The 17,935-nt window shown below is 38.2% G+C and overlaps 2 protein-coding genes across 14 annotated transcripts in view; both read left to right on the forward strand.

Annotated features, from left to right (window-relative positions):
• Positions 1-13,680, forward strand: part of SKOR2 (SKI family transcriptional corepressor 2) — a 45,953-nt gene extending 32,273 nt beyond the window's left edge. The window contains exons 8-9 of the mRNA XM_050768143.1: positions 7,678-7,743; positions 12,953-13,680. Of these exons, the coding sequence (XP_050624100.1) occupies positions 7,678-7,740 (63 nt within the window). The 3' untranslated portion in view covers positions 7,741-7,743; positions 12,953-13,680. The remainder of the gene's footprint in view (positions 1-7,677; positions 7,744-12,952) is intronic.
• IER3IP1 (immediate early response 3 interacting protein 1) overlaps positions 1-17,935 on the forward strand; it is a 1,095,035-nt gene that overhangs the window by 1,026,623 nt on the left and 50,477 nt on the right. The gene's annotated exons all lie outside the window — the stretch shown is intronic.

A 17,935-nucleotide genomic window follows, 5' to 3' on the forward strand; every position in this document is an offset into this window, starting at 1 on the left:
GTCCACTTACCTCTCAGCTGGCTTAGATGCTAATTACCGAGAGATTTACTTAGACACAGGATAAACAGATGTGGCAGTATGTTTCCTCTAAATGTAACTACCTACCATGTGTTAATAGACAGATGTGTAAATTATCTCTGTGGGTAAACCAAAGGTACCTGCATTTTCTTCCATTATGCAAACTTCCCAAACACAGTGCTCAGTGAAGGGCTCAGTGAAGGGCAACTGTCTTCTATCCTCTCCTTTCACTACTCACGCTTGAACCAGGCCCTCCACTACCAATAAAACACAATTAATGAGCACAATTAATCAATTAAATTCACTTGAAGGATGATGAAAAGAAACAAATGATTTCCAAATGAAATTTATTACTCTATCCCAATCATTTCTAAAAATGGACACTCACTAAGATCTATTTATATGGGAACAAAAACCAGGAAGATGTCTGATAAGTAAATGTAGTGGTTTTGCTTTGGGTTTTTGTTTGCCTTCTGAACTTTTTGCCCTTTGTCCCCACGTAGATGCATCTAGTATTATTCATTAGGGCTTTTAAAGGAGTCTCCCAAGCTTCTTCATTTTCATGAGTACAATGGGGAAAATTATTTCTGCTCAATATATTCAAGATATATTTAATCACCTGGATAAAAACACCTACTGGTCTTTAGTGATATTCCCAGCATAATTATTACACTTTGGGTTGCTTGACATTTCTGTACTGATCCATGCTACCTTTCAACCATTAAGCATGGATCCATGCATATGTGCCTGTCTTGTGTGCAGAGCCATATCTAGTTCTTTTGTCAGGATTATTTAAGAAAGATAGTTGTTAATGTTTCCATTCTTCATCAGAGAAATCATGCCAGTGTTAGTGACGACTCCTAAGAGTCATTTTTGAAGCAATTGGCTTTCCTTGATCTCAAGTGATCGTTAAGAACTCTCAGTTCTGAAAACCACTACATAAGATGCTGCTTAAACAAGATTTTTTTCTCATGTTGGTTTTGTTTGCACCCAAATTTACTGGGGAGCAGAGGATTTTCATAATTGATTTAATAACAAATTCCCATTCTTAGCTTTTGTTTCCTTGATAATAAGAGCTGTGATTTCTTGCTGTGAATTGTGTTCTCTGTTTAAAGGAAAAACTTAAATAAAAGATTCGATGTAGGGGGATATAAAATTTTAGGATCTCCCTTATTTTACACAGGTCATCATTTTCAGGTTTTGTTTTGTTTGTTTGTGTCTTTTTTTTTGAAACAGGGTCTCACTCTGCTGCACAGGCTGGAGTGCAGTGGTATAATCATAGCTCACTATAGCCTCAAACTCCTGGACTCAAGCAAGCCTCTCACCTCAGCCTCCCAAGTAGCTGGAACTGCAGGTGTGCACCACCACACCTGACTAATTCTTTAATCTTTTGTAGAGACAGGGTCTTCTGTATTGCCCAGGCTGGTCTTAAACTCCTGGCCTCCAATGATCCTCCCACCTGGGCCTCCGAAAGTGCTGGGATTACAGACATGAACTACTGCACCCAGCCCATTTTCATACTCTTAAAACAAAAGAAAAAAATTGCCACACGTGCAATAAAAAAAATTGTGATTTCAGGGGGTGGTGGTGAGTATAGCAAAATGGGCATCAGAGAAGGAAACAGTATTTCTTTTAGTGCCCCTATTCAAGGCCAGTTATGTAACCTTAATGTCTTAATTTTCTTTGGCATTTGGTTTCTTTAGTGAAAGACGAAATTATATTGTCTCCATGTAATAAGCACATAGGACTGATAGAAGAAAAAATGTCTCATGTCTTTTGAGATATTTGGTACATGGAAGATTAAAACTGGTATTACTAAATCATTTTGTTATGCTGTATTGTAAAATATTTTATCACATGTTTTCATCTATCTAAACAAATGTTGTTAATTCACATTCCTATAGATAGTAAACTATTCCTGGAATCAAATTAAGTAATTTGGGAGAAGCTTGACTTTCCCGCCCCCACCGTCCTGCCCTTGTAGGTATCGTGTAATTCCTGAAATACACAAAGGTACATCCAGGGTAACAACATGAAAACTGGAGAAATCGACATGATTTGTCCCTCCTGCTGCTTCCCCTTTTTGTGTGTCCCCTACCATTAGATGCCCAGGGTTTTCATGCTGACTCCAGTACCTATCACAGTGTGCAGCATCAAACAGCTGTTTATAAACATTTGTCGAATGAATCACCACCCATGATGACCCTGACCCAACTCTGATACTCTCATGTAGCAGTCCTCTTAATTCTTTCCCAAATTTCCCTGGCTTGGTCCTAGTTTCCTCAAATGTTATTTTACACTAAACAAATACTATTACCACAACTCCTAAAGGAAGGAATACTAGCAAATTTGGGGGAGCTTCTGTATTACTGCCCTGTCTACACCTAACAGACATGAGCTTTTAACATCTGTAACTTGGGATTGAGACCCATCCCATACAGTTCATTAAGTGTCAGTTCCTCAACCAAAAGGAACTGCTACAAGGTTTAACCTAGTGCCCTGGTAGGAATATTACAAGGTGCAAGTGAGTAATAAACATGAAATGTACATACAAGCCATAAAATTCTATGCCAATGTGAGTAATGAATTTAATGGTATGGCCCTTCTCAAAGTAGTACCTACAATGGTGGAACTATTATAGGCGTGAGCCACCGTGCCCATCTGGCTAGATATAGTTTTGTGCAGAAAAGACCTATGTTTACATGGTACTATCTGCTTTAGAATTGAGGCTGCAGATTCAATGTTACTTCAACAGAAACGTATCTAATTCCTTATTCAGCTTGATATATTTGTCAAAGTACTTGGGGGAAAATGTCTTTAGAAAATTCTATCTAAAGATTATCAAGAAATTGCAAGGTATCACAATTACTGGCTTTCTGAATATTTTAGCTGGATGATCTTATTCATCAGTCGATATGGTTGCATGCTTTGCTTCCTGAAAACAGAACAGTTCACTCAAAATTATTTTATGTTTAAAGTTTACGGAGCATATATTACAAAACAGGCTTTTTTTTTTTTCTTGAGATGGCATAAAAACCCACTGTATCTTGCAGTCATGGAGAATTCAAATATATTAAAACCATCATATTTTGTAATGATTCCCAAAGACCCACAATGCATTTATCCTATGTTGTTAAAAAGCGTTTCTATTCAAAAAACTTATTTCGAAAGTGTCTTGGGTATCATTGCTATAGAAAGAAAACTTATGAATTTCTTCAGCTCCTGCATTTTTAGATTCTCTGTTGACTGTCATTTCTGCACCAATGCTTCTTTTTCCCGTGTTAAATGTAAAGTTGTGATGACTACAGAGTCAAATGATTGATTCTCTTTGTGTCTTTATAAATGAATGTACATTTATCTCAATGTGAGATTTAAAGCATGTGAGGAATTATTTAACATTTATACATGACTGTAAGCTACCTTTTTAAAAAATAGCTAAAATTTTGGGTTTTTTAGTATTTAACATGGTTTGTATTAAAGTCCCCCACCCCTGCCCTGGGTTTTCAAGTGCTTATAGCATTTTTATTACTAAGCCACATTTAGTTATGCAAAACAAAGAAATATAATCCTATTCCTATGAACCACTACAAAAGATTTTTAATTTAGCATGTTTATGAAAATGTAAATGTTTAGTGTAATAAAGGGTAAAAGATTTCTCATTCACAAATGAATTGTGATTCTAGGAGAAGTTTATTCAATTTTAAAAGCAAAACTTATCAGTCCTTGGGATGAAGAAGCTGACTGAAGATTTTTATTCAGTAAATAGCCTTTTGATTAAAGTTTTTCCAAGGACTGAAATATAAAAACTTACAACATGAACTGAGACTGTGATGATGCCTTGATAAAACTGTTGTTTTATTATTACGAATTTGGCAATAATTTTATAAGCAAGTGCATCTGTGTATAAGCTACTACTGTAGATTTGTTGAAGACATGCTTTTTTATTTTTTAGTCATAGTTCTTGGAGGACATTGTGATACTGCAATACAGAGCACATGATAAATGGCTAGACCCAGATTCACATCGTTTGAACTTGTCAGATCGCTACCACAAGGCGTGTTGATTGGGAAAATGTGCTAGTCTTTAAGTGCCCTCTGCTGTTTTTCCAGAATGCTGCAGTCACACGCAGCTAGGGGGAACCCGTCTCAAAGTTCTTCATTAAAAGCCTCAATTAAAATAATGTTCAATCAATAGATTAAGGACTAATGTTTTGTTCACTGTGGACTTGTAAAACAGCAGTTTACAACTTCCTAATGACGGGAGTGCAGTGCGTCTTCACAGGGAAAGGAGCGAGAGGTCGTTATCTTTGCTGGAAGAGTGCTTGTTCTTTGGCAAGGACACAGCTCTTCAGTAAGATGGTCTTTTCTTGGAGGTTCTCCAGTATTCACTAGGATGGGAACTTGCCCAGATTTCTACTGTATCAACCTAGAGAGTTTGTAAAAATATGTCTTACATCTTTATTTTTTTTTAAAGGTAGATAGAACCATTACTGTTTTGCATTATATTTTTAGAAGAAGATCCCTGGGCCACTGGAAGATTTTGGTTCTGTATCTAAATATGCATCAAAAGAAGATCCCTGCAAGTCAGAGGACTTACTGCAAGCCTGAACTTCTGTGGAAGCTGCCTTAAAATTCTCTAGCAGTAGACAGACTTTGGCTACTGTGTGTCCATTTCCAATTATTGATCTACTGTTGTGCACCTTGACAGTGCAATCAGTTGTTCCTTAGTTATGTAGCGTTTTTCTTCTGATCTTTCTCTTTTTGAGATGTTGACTGACCTGAAGGTGTGAGCTCAGGTTAACTCTCTTGGCACAATCCAAGAAGTCACTTTTTCTTTTTTAAACTCCAGTACTTTTGATCTACTATAACCAAGTAGGTAATTTAGAAGTTACATAATACTTTGAATTTTTTTCTCCATGCCAATCTCGATAATTTCCAAGCTGGTCAAGATGAAAAGAAAGCTTTTATAAGTCCTATTGTAGATTTGCATGGAATAACTAACTCGTTTAAATCGAGCCTCTAAAATCCTGAGCTTCCGAGTTGGGGAGAATTTGCTGAAGTGTCTGCAAGTCCAATGTTGCATTTTATGGAATCTGAAGCACCATCAATTGTAAGAGGCACCACTACTTGATGAGTCATAAAGAAAAAGGTTTCAACTGTAATTCTAAGATACCATCAATTATAATACATGTGATTTCAGAATGTTAAAATGTGAGGGGATAAAGTGCATCCTGGAATCAGTGAAATAATGCTGTTTCCATTAACAACTGGCCATGCCGCTATAATCTTTATTTGCCATTCATGATTTAGGACTTAGAATGGAAAAATACATGATTCTCAGCTCACTACTTTTTGCTTTTTATCTTTTTTTTTGGCTTTTATTTCATTTTGTTTTAATGAAATAAATGAAAAAATCAACATTCTGGTGGGGATAATTCTTCACCCCAGTTTATATTCCAATCTGGACCCTTGGGACTCAAATATGCTTATTTGGAAATGTCCTTTTCTTCTTGAATCCTTTTTTTTGCTTTTCTTTTCCTTCTCAGCTTCCTACCTTAATGAAATGCTGTGTTATTGCTTCTGAAAAAAAGAAAGAGGAGCCATTTTGACTTAGCTCTGAAAGTAGAATCCTTCAGGCGAGTTTCTTTGGATTAGGATGAATAGTTTACTCCTTTAGTGAGATGGCCCATGGTGATTTAACTTATCTTTCCCGGTGGCTGGCATAGAACAGACACTTGCTAAATCTTTGTGGTGTCTAATTTTGATGTTGAGGACTTTTTTAAAATGTGAGAGTGGCACAAACACATTTTATTGGGAACTCCTTGTGCCCAAAAGTTTACATTGTTTGTCATCCTAAATAATAGAATCCCATTCCAGGCTCTGTCATGTCATACATCTAGAGAAGTGATCCATACACTTTGGCACATTGCAGCATAAACCATAATGGAAAACCAATATTCAAAGGGGTCTCTGTTAATAGCAGGTATAGCATAACCTAGAGTGAAAAGAAGAGGTAACTGGAGTAGGGCCTTGTGTAACTGTCCGTGTCATAGTTATCTAGCTGATCTCAGCCTGCATCCTAAAATACGAGATTAGGACACTGAACTTTTAATGTTACTATATGAATCATTTATTTCAATGCTGCTGTCTATACCCTTTATCAGATATGTGCCTATCTGACATGTTTATGTTGTGGTTATATATCAAAATAGTGAGATGATTATTTTATTATTGTCTTTTCTTTCCTGTTAAAAACACTGTTTGATTCAGCTAATTATTGCAGTAAAATGGTCCAACTCTTTTTAGCCACTAGCATCACTGTAGATTTATAACTCTTTCTCATTAATAATAAAGGTTCACATGTGTGGACTGTTGATAATGAGAGGAAAACATACCATATACTGGAATGTGGGAAATTATATATATGTATATAATTATATATGTATATATAATTGCTAATTGAATGAAAGTAATTTTATTTCCCTCGCTGCTTTTACTTAACAGCCATATTTCACGTTACATTCTAGAAGGGTGAATATTTATTCTTTACATGTAGAATAGACTCAAGTCTTTAAAGCCCTGAGTTTAGCCTGTAATGCTGAAGGTGGGTAACATAAGAATAGAGCACCTTAACGGGGGTTAGTGGAGAGGCAAATCTAAATAATACATTGAGTCCAATTTCAACCACTGGAATTTTCTAATGAAAAGAAGCATACCAAGTGTGATCAACTTTTATTCAAAACCCCAGTATTCAAAAGTACTTTTCAAGTTTACCCAGGTAGAATTCTCAAGGTCATATTTTCCATTGAGTATAGTTAATTCTGATGCTTCTTCGTGTGTGTGTGAGAGAGAAGGGGTCTTGCTCTGTCACCCAGGCTGGAGTGCAGTAGTGCAATCATGGCTTATTGCAGCCTTGACCTTCTGGGCTCAAGCAATCTTCCCACCTCAGCCTCCCAAGTAGCAGGTGTGTGCCACCACACTTGGCTAATTTTTTAACTTTTTGTAGAGACAGAGCCTTCCTATGTTGCCCAAGCTGGTCTTGAACTCCTGGGCTCAAGCGATCCTCCCACCTCAGCCTCCCAAAGTGCTGAGATTACAGGTGTGAGCCACCGCACCCAGCCTCTGATGCATCTTATCAGTTATTGGGAATCTAATCAGAGTAATAGTTTGGGTTTAGTTAGTCTTATTTGCAATTTATAAGGATAGCATATGTTATAAAGAAATTACATCTGTTATAAAGAAATCATTCTAATAAACTGAACAATTACATTAAACTAGTTTGTAAGCACGTTCTTGTTTTATGAGCTTGAACATACATTAGAATGTCATAACTCAGTTTTTATACCTAAATAAATATGATACCATATTATTAAACACAAATTTTTAAAAACTTTAAAAAGTGAAACATCGCATGTTAACCTCAAGGACTAGCTGTAGCAGCAATCCAGTGTGATCATCTGTTCTGTCCTCACTGTACTTGTTAACAGGCCTTAAGGATGCTGTACCCCAGAAGCCTCATACTGCTAAGCAGATGGACACCTCTTTTTTTCAGGGAAGATCTATTGGCATTCAAATTGTTAGGCATGATGAAGGGTCTCCATTACACATCTGTCTCCAAATCTAGCTTACCTGGATGGTGTTGCTTGTTTTTATCTTATAGATACCCTATGCAGCAAGTTTGATCAGGAAAGAAAAGCTTGGCGCCCATCTTAGCAAAAGCTAAAAGGTAAGATCATCAGAGGAAAGCAATTTCCTTAACTCTCTGTATTGTTGTGTGCTTGAACATATTCTTTATTGATGTGTTTGAAATAGCCCAAGGGATTGGTAAATTTGCATCCTGTGTTTGAGTCAATATACCAATAAACTTCGTTATGTCCGGGGATGGGATTTCCTAAATGAATGGCCAAGTACCTCTTATAAATTCTATGGAAAATTCCTATAACTAAAAATTCTGTATTCAGTCTGCAAAAGTGATCTTCTTTCTGTTTTATGGCTTTCTGCTCTTTATGGTTCTGACACCCCAATTACTGCCCCCAAGGAAACCAAAGTGTCAGCAGTCATCCTCAGGGTGTCTCATCTCTGTCTCTCCTTCGCTTCCAAAAAGCCTGCCTGAAATCTGACTTTCAGAGAGTTACTGCAGGTGGTAATATGAACAACTGGGGACAATATAGACCTTTGAGACCTTCTGCTCTAGGAATAGTAACTAATCTTTTCCCTAAACTAGTAATAGTTTCTCTACAGCTGAAGCCAGGTTCAAGGTCGTATCAGTTTAAAAGAAAATGGGAAAGACAATTATTTTGGACTCTTAAGGAAAAGCAGACAGTGAAAATTCAATGGCTATATTCAGAACATACCTAAACATTTGAAAAGAAACTTTTTCAGCCCATGGAAGAAGACATATGTAATTATTAGAATTGTGGGAATGCAAAAACTAGCACTTTGTTTCTGTAACAATATATTGGGATGACCTAACAACTAGGATTGCTAAATCAGGACAAAAACCACAGATGCCAAAGGTAGCATTTGTTAGTGCTCATGGCCAGCTAGGACTGCAGCCATTTATCAATTTGATCCATTCCCATCAGAATGACTCTTCCCACTCCTCCCCTCTAGAACATATTTTCAACTCAATAGAATTTGTTAGCAAAGAGAATTGTGCAGGCTCACGGTTCCTTTCGTTCCTTCACCTCCCTTCTGCATATCATAAATTTCCTCTAGCAGGTGCTAATGACAATTTTTCTTGCCATTATTTTTATTAGTGGTAGTCTTCAGTATTTGTCTTAAATAATAATAATTATGTTACATTTCATCAGGTGCTCAAAACCCTTTCCAAAACAGTCTTTCATTCATGTGCTTTCCCTTAATTTTACACATGGGGAACTGAGGTTTACAGATAAGAGATGTGACATTTTATGTTCATGTTGCAAAGCCAAGAAGGGATTCTGGGGGCCCTGACTTTGGATCTAGTGCCTGCCTCTTCCTAATGCATGGACTTATTGTTCTTGGTGAGCAGATGATACTGCAACAGAGGTGCTCAGAGAGTAAGTCATTCTGTTTCCATCTCTATGAAGTTATTAACAAATGCACCTGTGAAGTTGGCTCTGTTCTATATATTAAAGTATTTTTATTAAGTCTGAAGTTGACTTTGGGCAATTTCTTTCTCAGTATAGTAGACCAGGTTTACACCAGCAGTGTGAAATGAAAATTTTAGAACATTTAGATTCTAGTGAATTTTAACTCAGAATATCAAGATAATTAAGGCAAGAATGGTCCAAATTAATTCTGATAAACTCCATACGTATAATGGTTGAAAATGTCAAACTAATTTTCTTTCAAGAGAAAATATTAGGATGTTTTTAAAAATAACCTTCTTATTCAAAGTTTATAAATCATAAAGTCATACGAATCATGAAGTTTACGAATCAAAACTCAGTGAATTGCACTCACCCAGGGACACACACAAACACACACATACACACACACACAATGAAAACAAAAACAAAAGGAAACTCAGTAAATGTTCACAATGAGCTCACTTAGCTTTCCAGCCCCAATAACAACCTTGTGCCCCTGTCCAGCTTCTCCCACTCCCTACCGCCAATGATGGTAAATTTTGCCTGTTTTTGAACTTTATGTAAATGACATTGCATAGAACATTCTCTTGTGTCTGGCTTGTTTTACTCAGCACTTGGGAGATTCATCCATTAGAATGGGGTTTTTGTTGTTTTGTTTTGAGACACGGTCTCACTCTTCTGCCCAGACTGGAGTTGCAGTGATGTGATCATAGCTCAATACAGCCTTGACCACCCTGGCTCAAGCCATCCTCCTATCTCAGCATTATAGGTGTACATGCCACCATGCCCAGCAAATTTTTTTTATTTTGTAAAGACAGGGTCTCCCTATATTTCCCAGGCTGGTTTCAAACTCCTGGGCTCAAGCAGTCCTCCTGCTTTGGTCTCCCAAAGTGCTGAGATTACAACCATGCCCAGCCTTAGAATGTGATTTGATTTATACTTAAAAGCTTCAATAAACTCTCTTTGTATTCCTTACACTTCCCCAACCCATCTTCCCTGTTTGTCAGACCTGAGCCCATTTTGTACCTACAGATTAAGACTCACTGCCCAGAAACTACACCTCTGATAGTGACCTAGCATACGGTTAGGTGGGAAAAAGAAAAAAAAAAAAGATTGATTTGTGTTTAGTAACTAATGCTTCCTCCATGCTGATTTTGTTTCCATCCTTGCAGACAACAGGGATTTCTCTAAGTAGACCCTGGTGCTTTCAGAAGATTAGTGGTTACTTAAATGCTTAGCTAAATCAGCCAAGCAGAGAATCATGACTGTATTGTTAGAGGCAGTCTCTGATTCTCAACATGCCAAGCCTGCAAGGAGTTACCCCAAGAGAGATTACAAGATAAAAATCATTACACCAAGGGAGAGAGACACATTCTGTCTTGCAGAGTGACCACAGGTTTCCAAATTAGGGACTGATGCATTAATGTCTTATGCAAGAGTGACCCTTAAGGTAGTATGCTGTATTCTTGCCACCCAGTGGATTCCAATATTACTATTAAGAGGAGGAAGCTTTTCAAAACCACAGGCAATCCACTTAGTAAGCTGAGCGAGTACTGCCACATATCACTGATCTGCATTTTTTTTTTGTTCTACATTAGAACATGAGAAATTCCATGTTGAGTCAAAATAAAGATCCACCCAGGTCAAGATACTTTAAGAGCAAAATTGTTGTTCTTAGCAATATCAACCTCAAAATGTAGGCATATACACTGAATACTCTTAGATTTCCCTTGATAACACCATAAAGATCCATTACCCATGGATTTAGCTACACCTTTCTTCAACCTAAGCATAGTCCCCATTGGGGCAATGAATTCTATTTGTTAAGCTACCGGCTGTTAAAGTGTAGTTTATTTTATTTACCTTCAAACTACCTCCTAAAACAAGCCCTATTAGATTAGACATTGTACCGCTCTTCGTATTTGTCTCATTATGAGCTCATGAGTACAATGGAAAGGATTTGAAAAAATACTTCAAAATGTTGCAGACATTATCCTTTCACCTGGGCCCATTTTTAATGCCAGAATTATTCCCGATGGCCTTCCTAACATCTAGTTAATTCTGTGACCCACTTCCTGCACAGATAACCCAGTATCATCTGTGTGAAATCTGTCCCCAAATAAAAATGGTATGACGTTTAATGGTATTTATGGTATAATGGTATTATTACTTTACATTCATTTTCTTCCAAACACATTTAAACATTTTGCAGTTATCATTCATGTAACTAGTTGAAGCACCCACAACTTTCACAGACAAGAATTAAACTGTTTTACATAAGTAGGAAGTGAATCAGGGAAATGTCTCATTCATAGTCATGCAGAAACTCATTGGCCAAACTGGAAATGATAATAATGATCATTTATTGAGCACTAACTATGCCAGATACTGACTAAATACTTACTGTGTTATCCTTACAATGCTGTAAAGTAGATCCTGTTATTACCTCCAATTCATGCTTAGAAACTGAGGCTCAGGGAGTCACATAGCTCTCAAGTGGCAGATACAGGATTCAATCCAGGTCTATTTGACCCTAAAACTTTCTCCCTGTGTTCCTTGGGTCCTTAGCTGGTAGTGAGGGAGACTGGGTGCCAGATCTGGTGCTATCTCCCTATGTTATCTTGAGTAACATCATTTCATCTCTTTGAGTCTCACTCTTATCTATAAAATGTGGATGGCCAAACCTGATCAAAATCTGTACTAGCTCTAAAATTTTGGCTGCCACTTTTGTGTGCCAATTTTCTGATATATTATCTCTTTCCCCAGAAAAGGGCCACTTTCATGAAAGTCAGCCCAGGACCCCATGTAACACCCAAGGGCATGACCCACCTATTTTTGCCTTATGTCTGCATTTTCTTAATCACTAATTGCTACATTGCATCTTTCTGGAGCGTCTGGAATATTATTTTTTATTGGTATTTTAACTATATCTACCTCTTTGGTAAACTCTTATTTTTGTTTCACTTCTGGAATAATTACTATGAAAGTAACAACAAGAGTCTTTTAAAAAAAAAAAGATATTGGATTTTAATTGAACATTCTGTGTCCTCCCTTTGTATAGATCAAAGATAAAGAGGGAGAGTGGTACATTCATTTCTCTCATCTTTAGTCAGACATAAGAGGTTCTTTTAAGAATCTCTGTAGAGAATAATGGTGTGCCCCCACTGTTCTAAGGACTTTATGTTGATTATCTTATTCAATCTTTGGAACAACCCATTGAGGTAAGTATTACTGCTTTCACCCCCCCTACAGCTGAGAAGGCTAAAGAGACAAGAGATGAGTAAGTTGCCTGTGGTCTCACTGCTAGGAAGTCACAGGATTTGAGCCAGGCTGGGGCTGACTCTGCATTCCATACTTTGTCTGCTCTCCTCTGGTTTGTCACCTAAAATCGTGGCCTAATTCACATCTTGTATTATCAGTTATAAATACGCAGTTAATAACTAATCCAATCATTTCATTGATTTTGAATCGCAAAACCTCCGCTCATACTTCTATGTTGCCCTGACACTCTATGACAAGAAAAATAAATATAACTTGGGCTATCCAATCAAAACCAACAGAGCACCAGAGCATGAAATTCTGTCTGCCCCTTTCACTGCAGGCTGCTTTTGTCTTTGCCCAACAACAAATCCCAGCTTCTAAACCCATCTAAATGGTTTTACTGTAAAAAGGACACAGCAAACCAGCACACTCTCATGTAATATTTCTGGTTTGACTCAATGTCATCAGAGATATATAACCTAGGGTGGCAGACAAAATGTCTTCTCCTAAGGAGGTATACCAAATGTTACTCTAAATGTTTTAAAATTATCTGATTACATTAGGCTCAGCTTGTCATTCTGTGCTTTTGTCTTGTCCCAGGTGCACAGAACGACTTACTCTTGTTCTCTTGTAAGATACAGCCTGCCAGGGAGCACTTCTGACCCACATTAAAGACTGCAGATCGAAAGGGCTTGGGAATTAAATACAAAATCAGGTTCAGGAGAACCTAAGGACAAGTGACCTCAAAACAGCATGGACAACCATGTAAAATAGACTGTAGCAGCCATTCATTAGTGGGGGGAGGGGGGAGCCAACCAGAGCAGTCAATGCTTGTCGCATCTTTTGGTGGAACCAAAGTTTGAGTCTTCGTATTTTTAAAGGACAGTTGAACCCAGAGCATGGGAAGTGCTATTAGCCAACTGGGATGGGAAATCCATGGATGGTCTCAGGCAGTCTCAGTGCTGCACACATGGAGAAAGCAACTCTACAAAACTGTCTTTTCCTCTTGAAGAAGTGATTCTTGGTGGAAAGAAAACACAAGACCTGTCCTAGGAGTGGGGATCGCGTTTCAACGGATGGGAAGGCACCAGCCGTACAAACCTGCTTTTCATAGAAAACTGGACAGACTTAACACGTGGCCCCTTCCTCTCTGTACTTTGCCTGCTGTATGAATGAAGATTGTATTCCTCTGGAAATATTTTACAGTTTAATATTGAGTGTAATTAAGAATATAATCATGTTATCAAAAATGGTATTTAACTCTGTTGTAGTTTCTTTAACATTCATGTGGATAAAAAAAAGTCTATAATAAAAAAACTATGAAGTAATAGTTGTGTTCATGTAGTTAAATGCATATTTGCTTGAGGATAACTAAGAGAAATTCATACTTTTAAGAATTATTTTGGTATAAAAATATTTGAATAAATTATTTTTGAAAACAGAATTCCTTCAAAAATGATTATTAAAGGCTAGCCCAGCCTTTGGTCATTGTCAGCATCTGGACAACTCCCCCATTGTTTTAAGATCTTTGTATAGGTAAAGGAATGTTCTAAATTCCTGCTAGGTCTTCCAGTAGTGTTGCTGATAGAGCCCACTGTAGGCCTTCCTACTTACTGTGATGTTCAATCCAAGTCCACAAGATCATATTATGCCCCAAATTCTGCCTTTCAGATGAGAGAGATAAATAGTGAACACTTTGCAGCCAAGATTTCTAAGGTAATGTGGGTTGCACAGAAGTCCACCATGGATGACCTTCCAACCTGAGGTTGCCAAAGCCCATCCTAACTGAAAAAACATCTCACCATTGGCATCCCTCAACAGATTTCAAAAGAGCCTTCAGATGCATTGCCATGAGATTTAATACTTTTTCCCCACCAGCTTTATTACCACAAACTATCCCAAAAAGCTTCACAACTTACCCTTGAGATAAATGCTCTTATCTTGGCTGTGATAATAAGAAACCAAAGGAGGGATACTCATTTGTGATCTTCTTCCTAGCCTATGAAGGATGAGAAGTTGTGTTAGAGAAGGAATGTACACCAAGTCCCAGAGTCTGGAAACAGATTCTTAGTGACCACTAACAGAAACTAATATGAAGATGCTGTGACAAAAATTTTTCTCTTTGAGCTGTTCTTCCAGGAGGGGCCTGGGTGCAGGTATGAGTCTCACAGAGTCCTTTGGACATGATACGTGTTTCTAAAACTGGTCGTTGTACTTAGGTGTGTAATTTGAGCAGTCAGATAAGTGGAGAATTTTCTCTGATATAAGCATGAAATTACACATAGGGATGGAAGCCCTGTGGCTCTTAGCTTTGTACTTTAAGCCAAGGATATCAGAGGTGGCAGAAAATCATCTGGGAGGTCACAAACCTGGCTTCATGACTAGCCACCAGGGTCATTTCCTACAGAATCCAATGCAAACTCTAGGACCAGATAGCTTCTCAGAGCAAGAGCAACTTGGTCCAGGAGTTTGGAGGGAGAATAACAGATTTACAGATAAATTTAAGGTCTTTGTCCTGCAGCTGCATCAACTGGCGGTATAAACCAGCCTGAAATGTCATTCTTTTGTTTCCAATTGCAACTTTAAATATCTATGAGTTATTAGTGGTAAAATATAAGCAAATGATCTTGTAGTAAAAGAGAAATAAAAACCCAATAACTTGACCAGTATGTCTGCAGCACTCTGGACTTATTAACCATGGCATAACTCTGCACTGAGTTCATGGCCAAGTTCAGTACAGAAAACCATTTGCTTCTGCTGCTAACAATGTTAAAGCTATCACTTCTCGGCCTTTTGGCTAAGACCAAGTAAAGAATGTTAAAACCGCACTGGTGCCTTCCAGTTCTCCACCTAAATTCCAGATTCCAAAGAAGCCCAGCTATACGTGTCTCTGAGTGCCAGGGCTCTCCTGTTGACCTTACTCCCTTGCCTTAGAGTCTCTATTCGTTACAAGCACTAGAGCCTAACAATCCTCCAAGTAGCCATAAAGCTACACACCAAAAACCCAAAGCTTCAAAGAAAAAGTCAAGGAAATCACACATGTGATGTGGAAACATGTCATTTACCCCAAGTGTTTTCTCATTAAGAATAGTGAACAGATTTTTCCTGTTCTAGTAATGTTTGTTGCTTTTAAGTTGGAACAAAAGAATTCTTCCCCAAAACTGGATAGAATTGTGTTATCTGAGCTGCCTTGTGGAAACAGACAGGACATCCATCTCCAGTGCTGCATGGGGCTAAAAATAAAGCTACTCCTCAGAAAGACAAGTAAAAATTCTTGGCTGCACAAAACAACAGCAGAAAAAAAAAAATGCTGTGCTCTTTTCTTCGTTTTATCATGTCAAAATTCCAAGGTCATTCCAAATACTAACTAATGAAGCACACAGGCATTGCAAATACAATTCTCTATTTTAATTCTAAACCAAATTATAAAATCAGAAAAAGCATCAGCAAATAAAAGCAAAAATCCAGGCCCGAACAGTAAAGTATTTCCTGTTGGGGCAGACCAGACATTTCAGACTGATGCTTTCCATCCTTAGAATGCCTGAGTAATTGCTTGTCTGTTTGCCACAGGCAAGGAGAGAGGGACATCACATCCCAATTTCCTTAGATTGAACAATGAGTGTGGTCTCTGCACTGTGGAAAATAGAGAACTCTCTCCTAGCTACAGGGGATATGATCAAACTGATAGGAGCTCTTTCATTTAAGAGTTAAGAGTTAAGACAGTGTTGGGTTGGTCAGCAGTGAGGGAGGTTAGAGAAAAGGAACACTGTCTGCATGGTAAGGATGTGTAACCACTGTCATTTAACTCCCAGCACTCTCTATGCTATGAGCAGAGGGCCTTTGTCTCTCTCTAGAGAGTTGAGCACACACAGGCTGACCATCTTACAAGATTCCCTATAGGCAACCCAAACCATGTTTGTAATAACAGACTTTTGTGGGGGAGATGCGTACTATAAACTTTAGGAGGGCAGAAGATGTTTGTTTCAGCTCACTACCCTCTCCCTAGTGCTTAGCACAGTCCCTGGCAGGTAGCAGCAGCACAAAACAGTTTTGTTAAATGAGTGATTCTATCTCCTTTATTTTATTTGAGCCAATCATAGAAGCAGATCAGTTCACTGTTATCAATTTAAGCTCTCTCAAAGGTTTACTTTTCATCTGATTTCAAATGATCATATGTGGCAAATGCTAGTTGCCATCCTATAATACCCATTCTCAGGTGGCAATACACCCAATTGAACAATTACCTTACTTGCAGTTAGACATGGCCATGTGACTATATTTTGGCCAATGGGATGCAGGTGGAAACATGTGGAACTTTCAGGAAGGTAGCTTCAAAAGAGCTTTGACTTAATTAAATATTTCTTTTTTTCCTTTCTCTTTCTCTCTTTTCTGATGTCTATAAGATGGATGGAGGCCCAGCAGCCATCTCAGGCCATGAGGTGATTTTGAAGATGAAAACCATATACTATTAATAGTATGGCACACACAAAAATAATAAAAGCCAGGGTCCTTGACAACTACTGAACCACTATTCCAACTCTGGACTGACCATTTCCAAATTTCTTTTATGTTGGAAGGAAATGAGATTCTATCTTATTTAACCACATTATTTTAGATTTTCTATTAACTCTAATTACAAAACCTTTTGCTCTATTTGAGGGCCCCCATTGCCAACAACTGCATGATTTCTTATTTATGTGATAACTTTCCAATGCATATTTATGTTGTTTATTTCATTTTATGAGCTTATTGGCCCTTTGATTTAGCTAAGGGTATTGGATATGGAAGCTAACTAGTTGCAGAGTCAACCCTAAATCCAGTTCTTCTTACTGCCATGGCAAGCTATTCTCATCTATTTCTTGGCCTCACCATCACACTAAGCCAGCTGTAACATCTCTGATATCTCCCATTGCAGTATATGCAGGTGAAGATAGGGAAAGGGGCTGAACCTGAACTTGGCTGGCTTTCCAGGGTAGGACAGGAGATGGACTAGAAAGGTAAACTGTCCAAAAGGCCTCATTCATTCTCATGTGACACAAAGAAAGATGTGAGCAGGTATGTAGCCAGACCCCAACAAGCGAATAGATCTCAGCAGCACAGGCATGTTCAAGAGTAAGAGGTTGTCAATCACCATCATCCATGATACAGGGCCCTGCCACTCATATGGCATTTATGGGCAGGTTCTGTCCTTGGGAAAACACATCATTGAGAATAAACAGGTGGCAGGAAGCAAATCCAGTCCTAGACTTGAAGACATGATGGACAGAGAGCTCTTTGGCTCAGGAGCCCATGTGGGCTTTGGCTCTCCTGCTCAGAGGGGCAGCAAGGTAAGCTTGGGAACTCAGGAGAGGGCCCTGGGACTTCCAGATTTGAGCCTGTAACTACCACACAGGACTGGGAGAAAAAATGCAAAGACTTTCTAAATGTAGCATGACTCCAGTCTTGATTTGGGACCTGAAGCTGTGTTGCAGCTTTAGGAAGAGGGATGAGAAGGGGGCTGGCTTTGAGCTAAGAAAGGTGCTGAGAAACACTGAAAGCTGACAATACTTCTATGCAGATGGCCACTTATTTCCATACCAAGAT

The sequence above is a fragment of the Macaca thibetana genome, chromosome 18 (assembly GCF_024542745.1).
Source record: "Macaca thibetana thibetana isolate TM-01 chromosome 18, ASM2454274v1, whole genome shotgun sequence".
Taxonomy (NCBI): Eukaryota; Metazoa; Chordata; class Mammalia; order Primates; family Cercopithecidae; genus Macaca; species Macaca thibetana.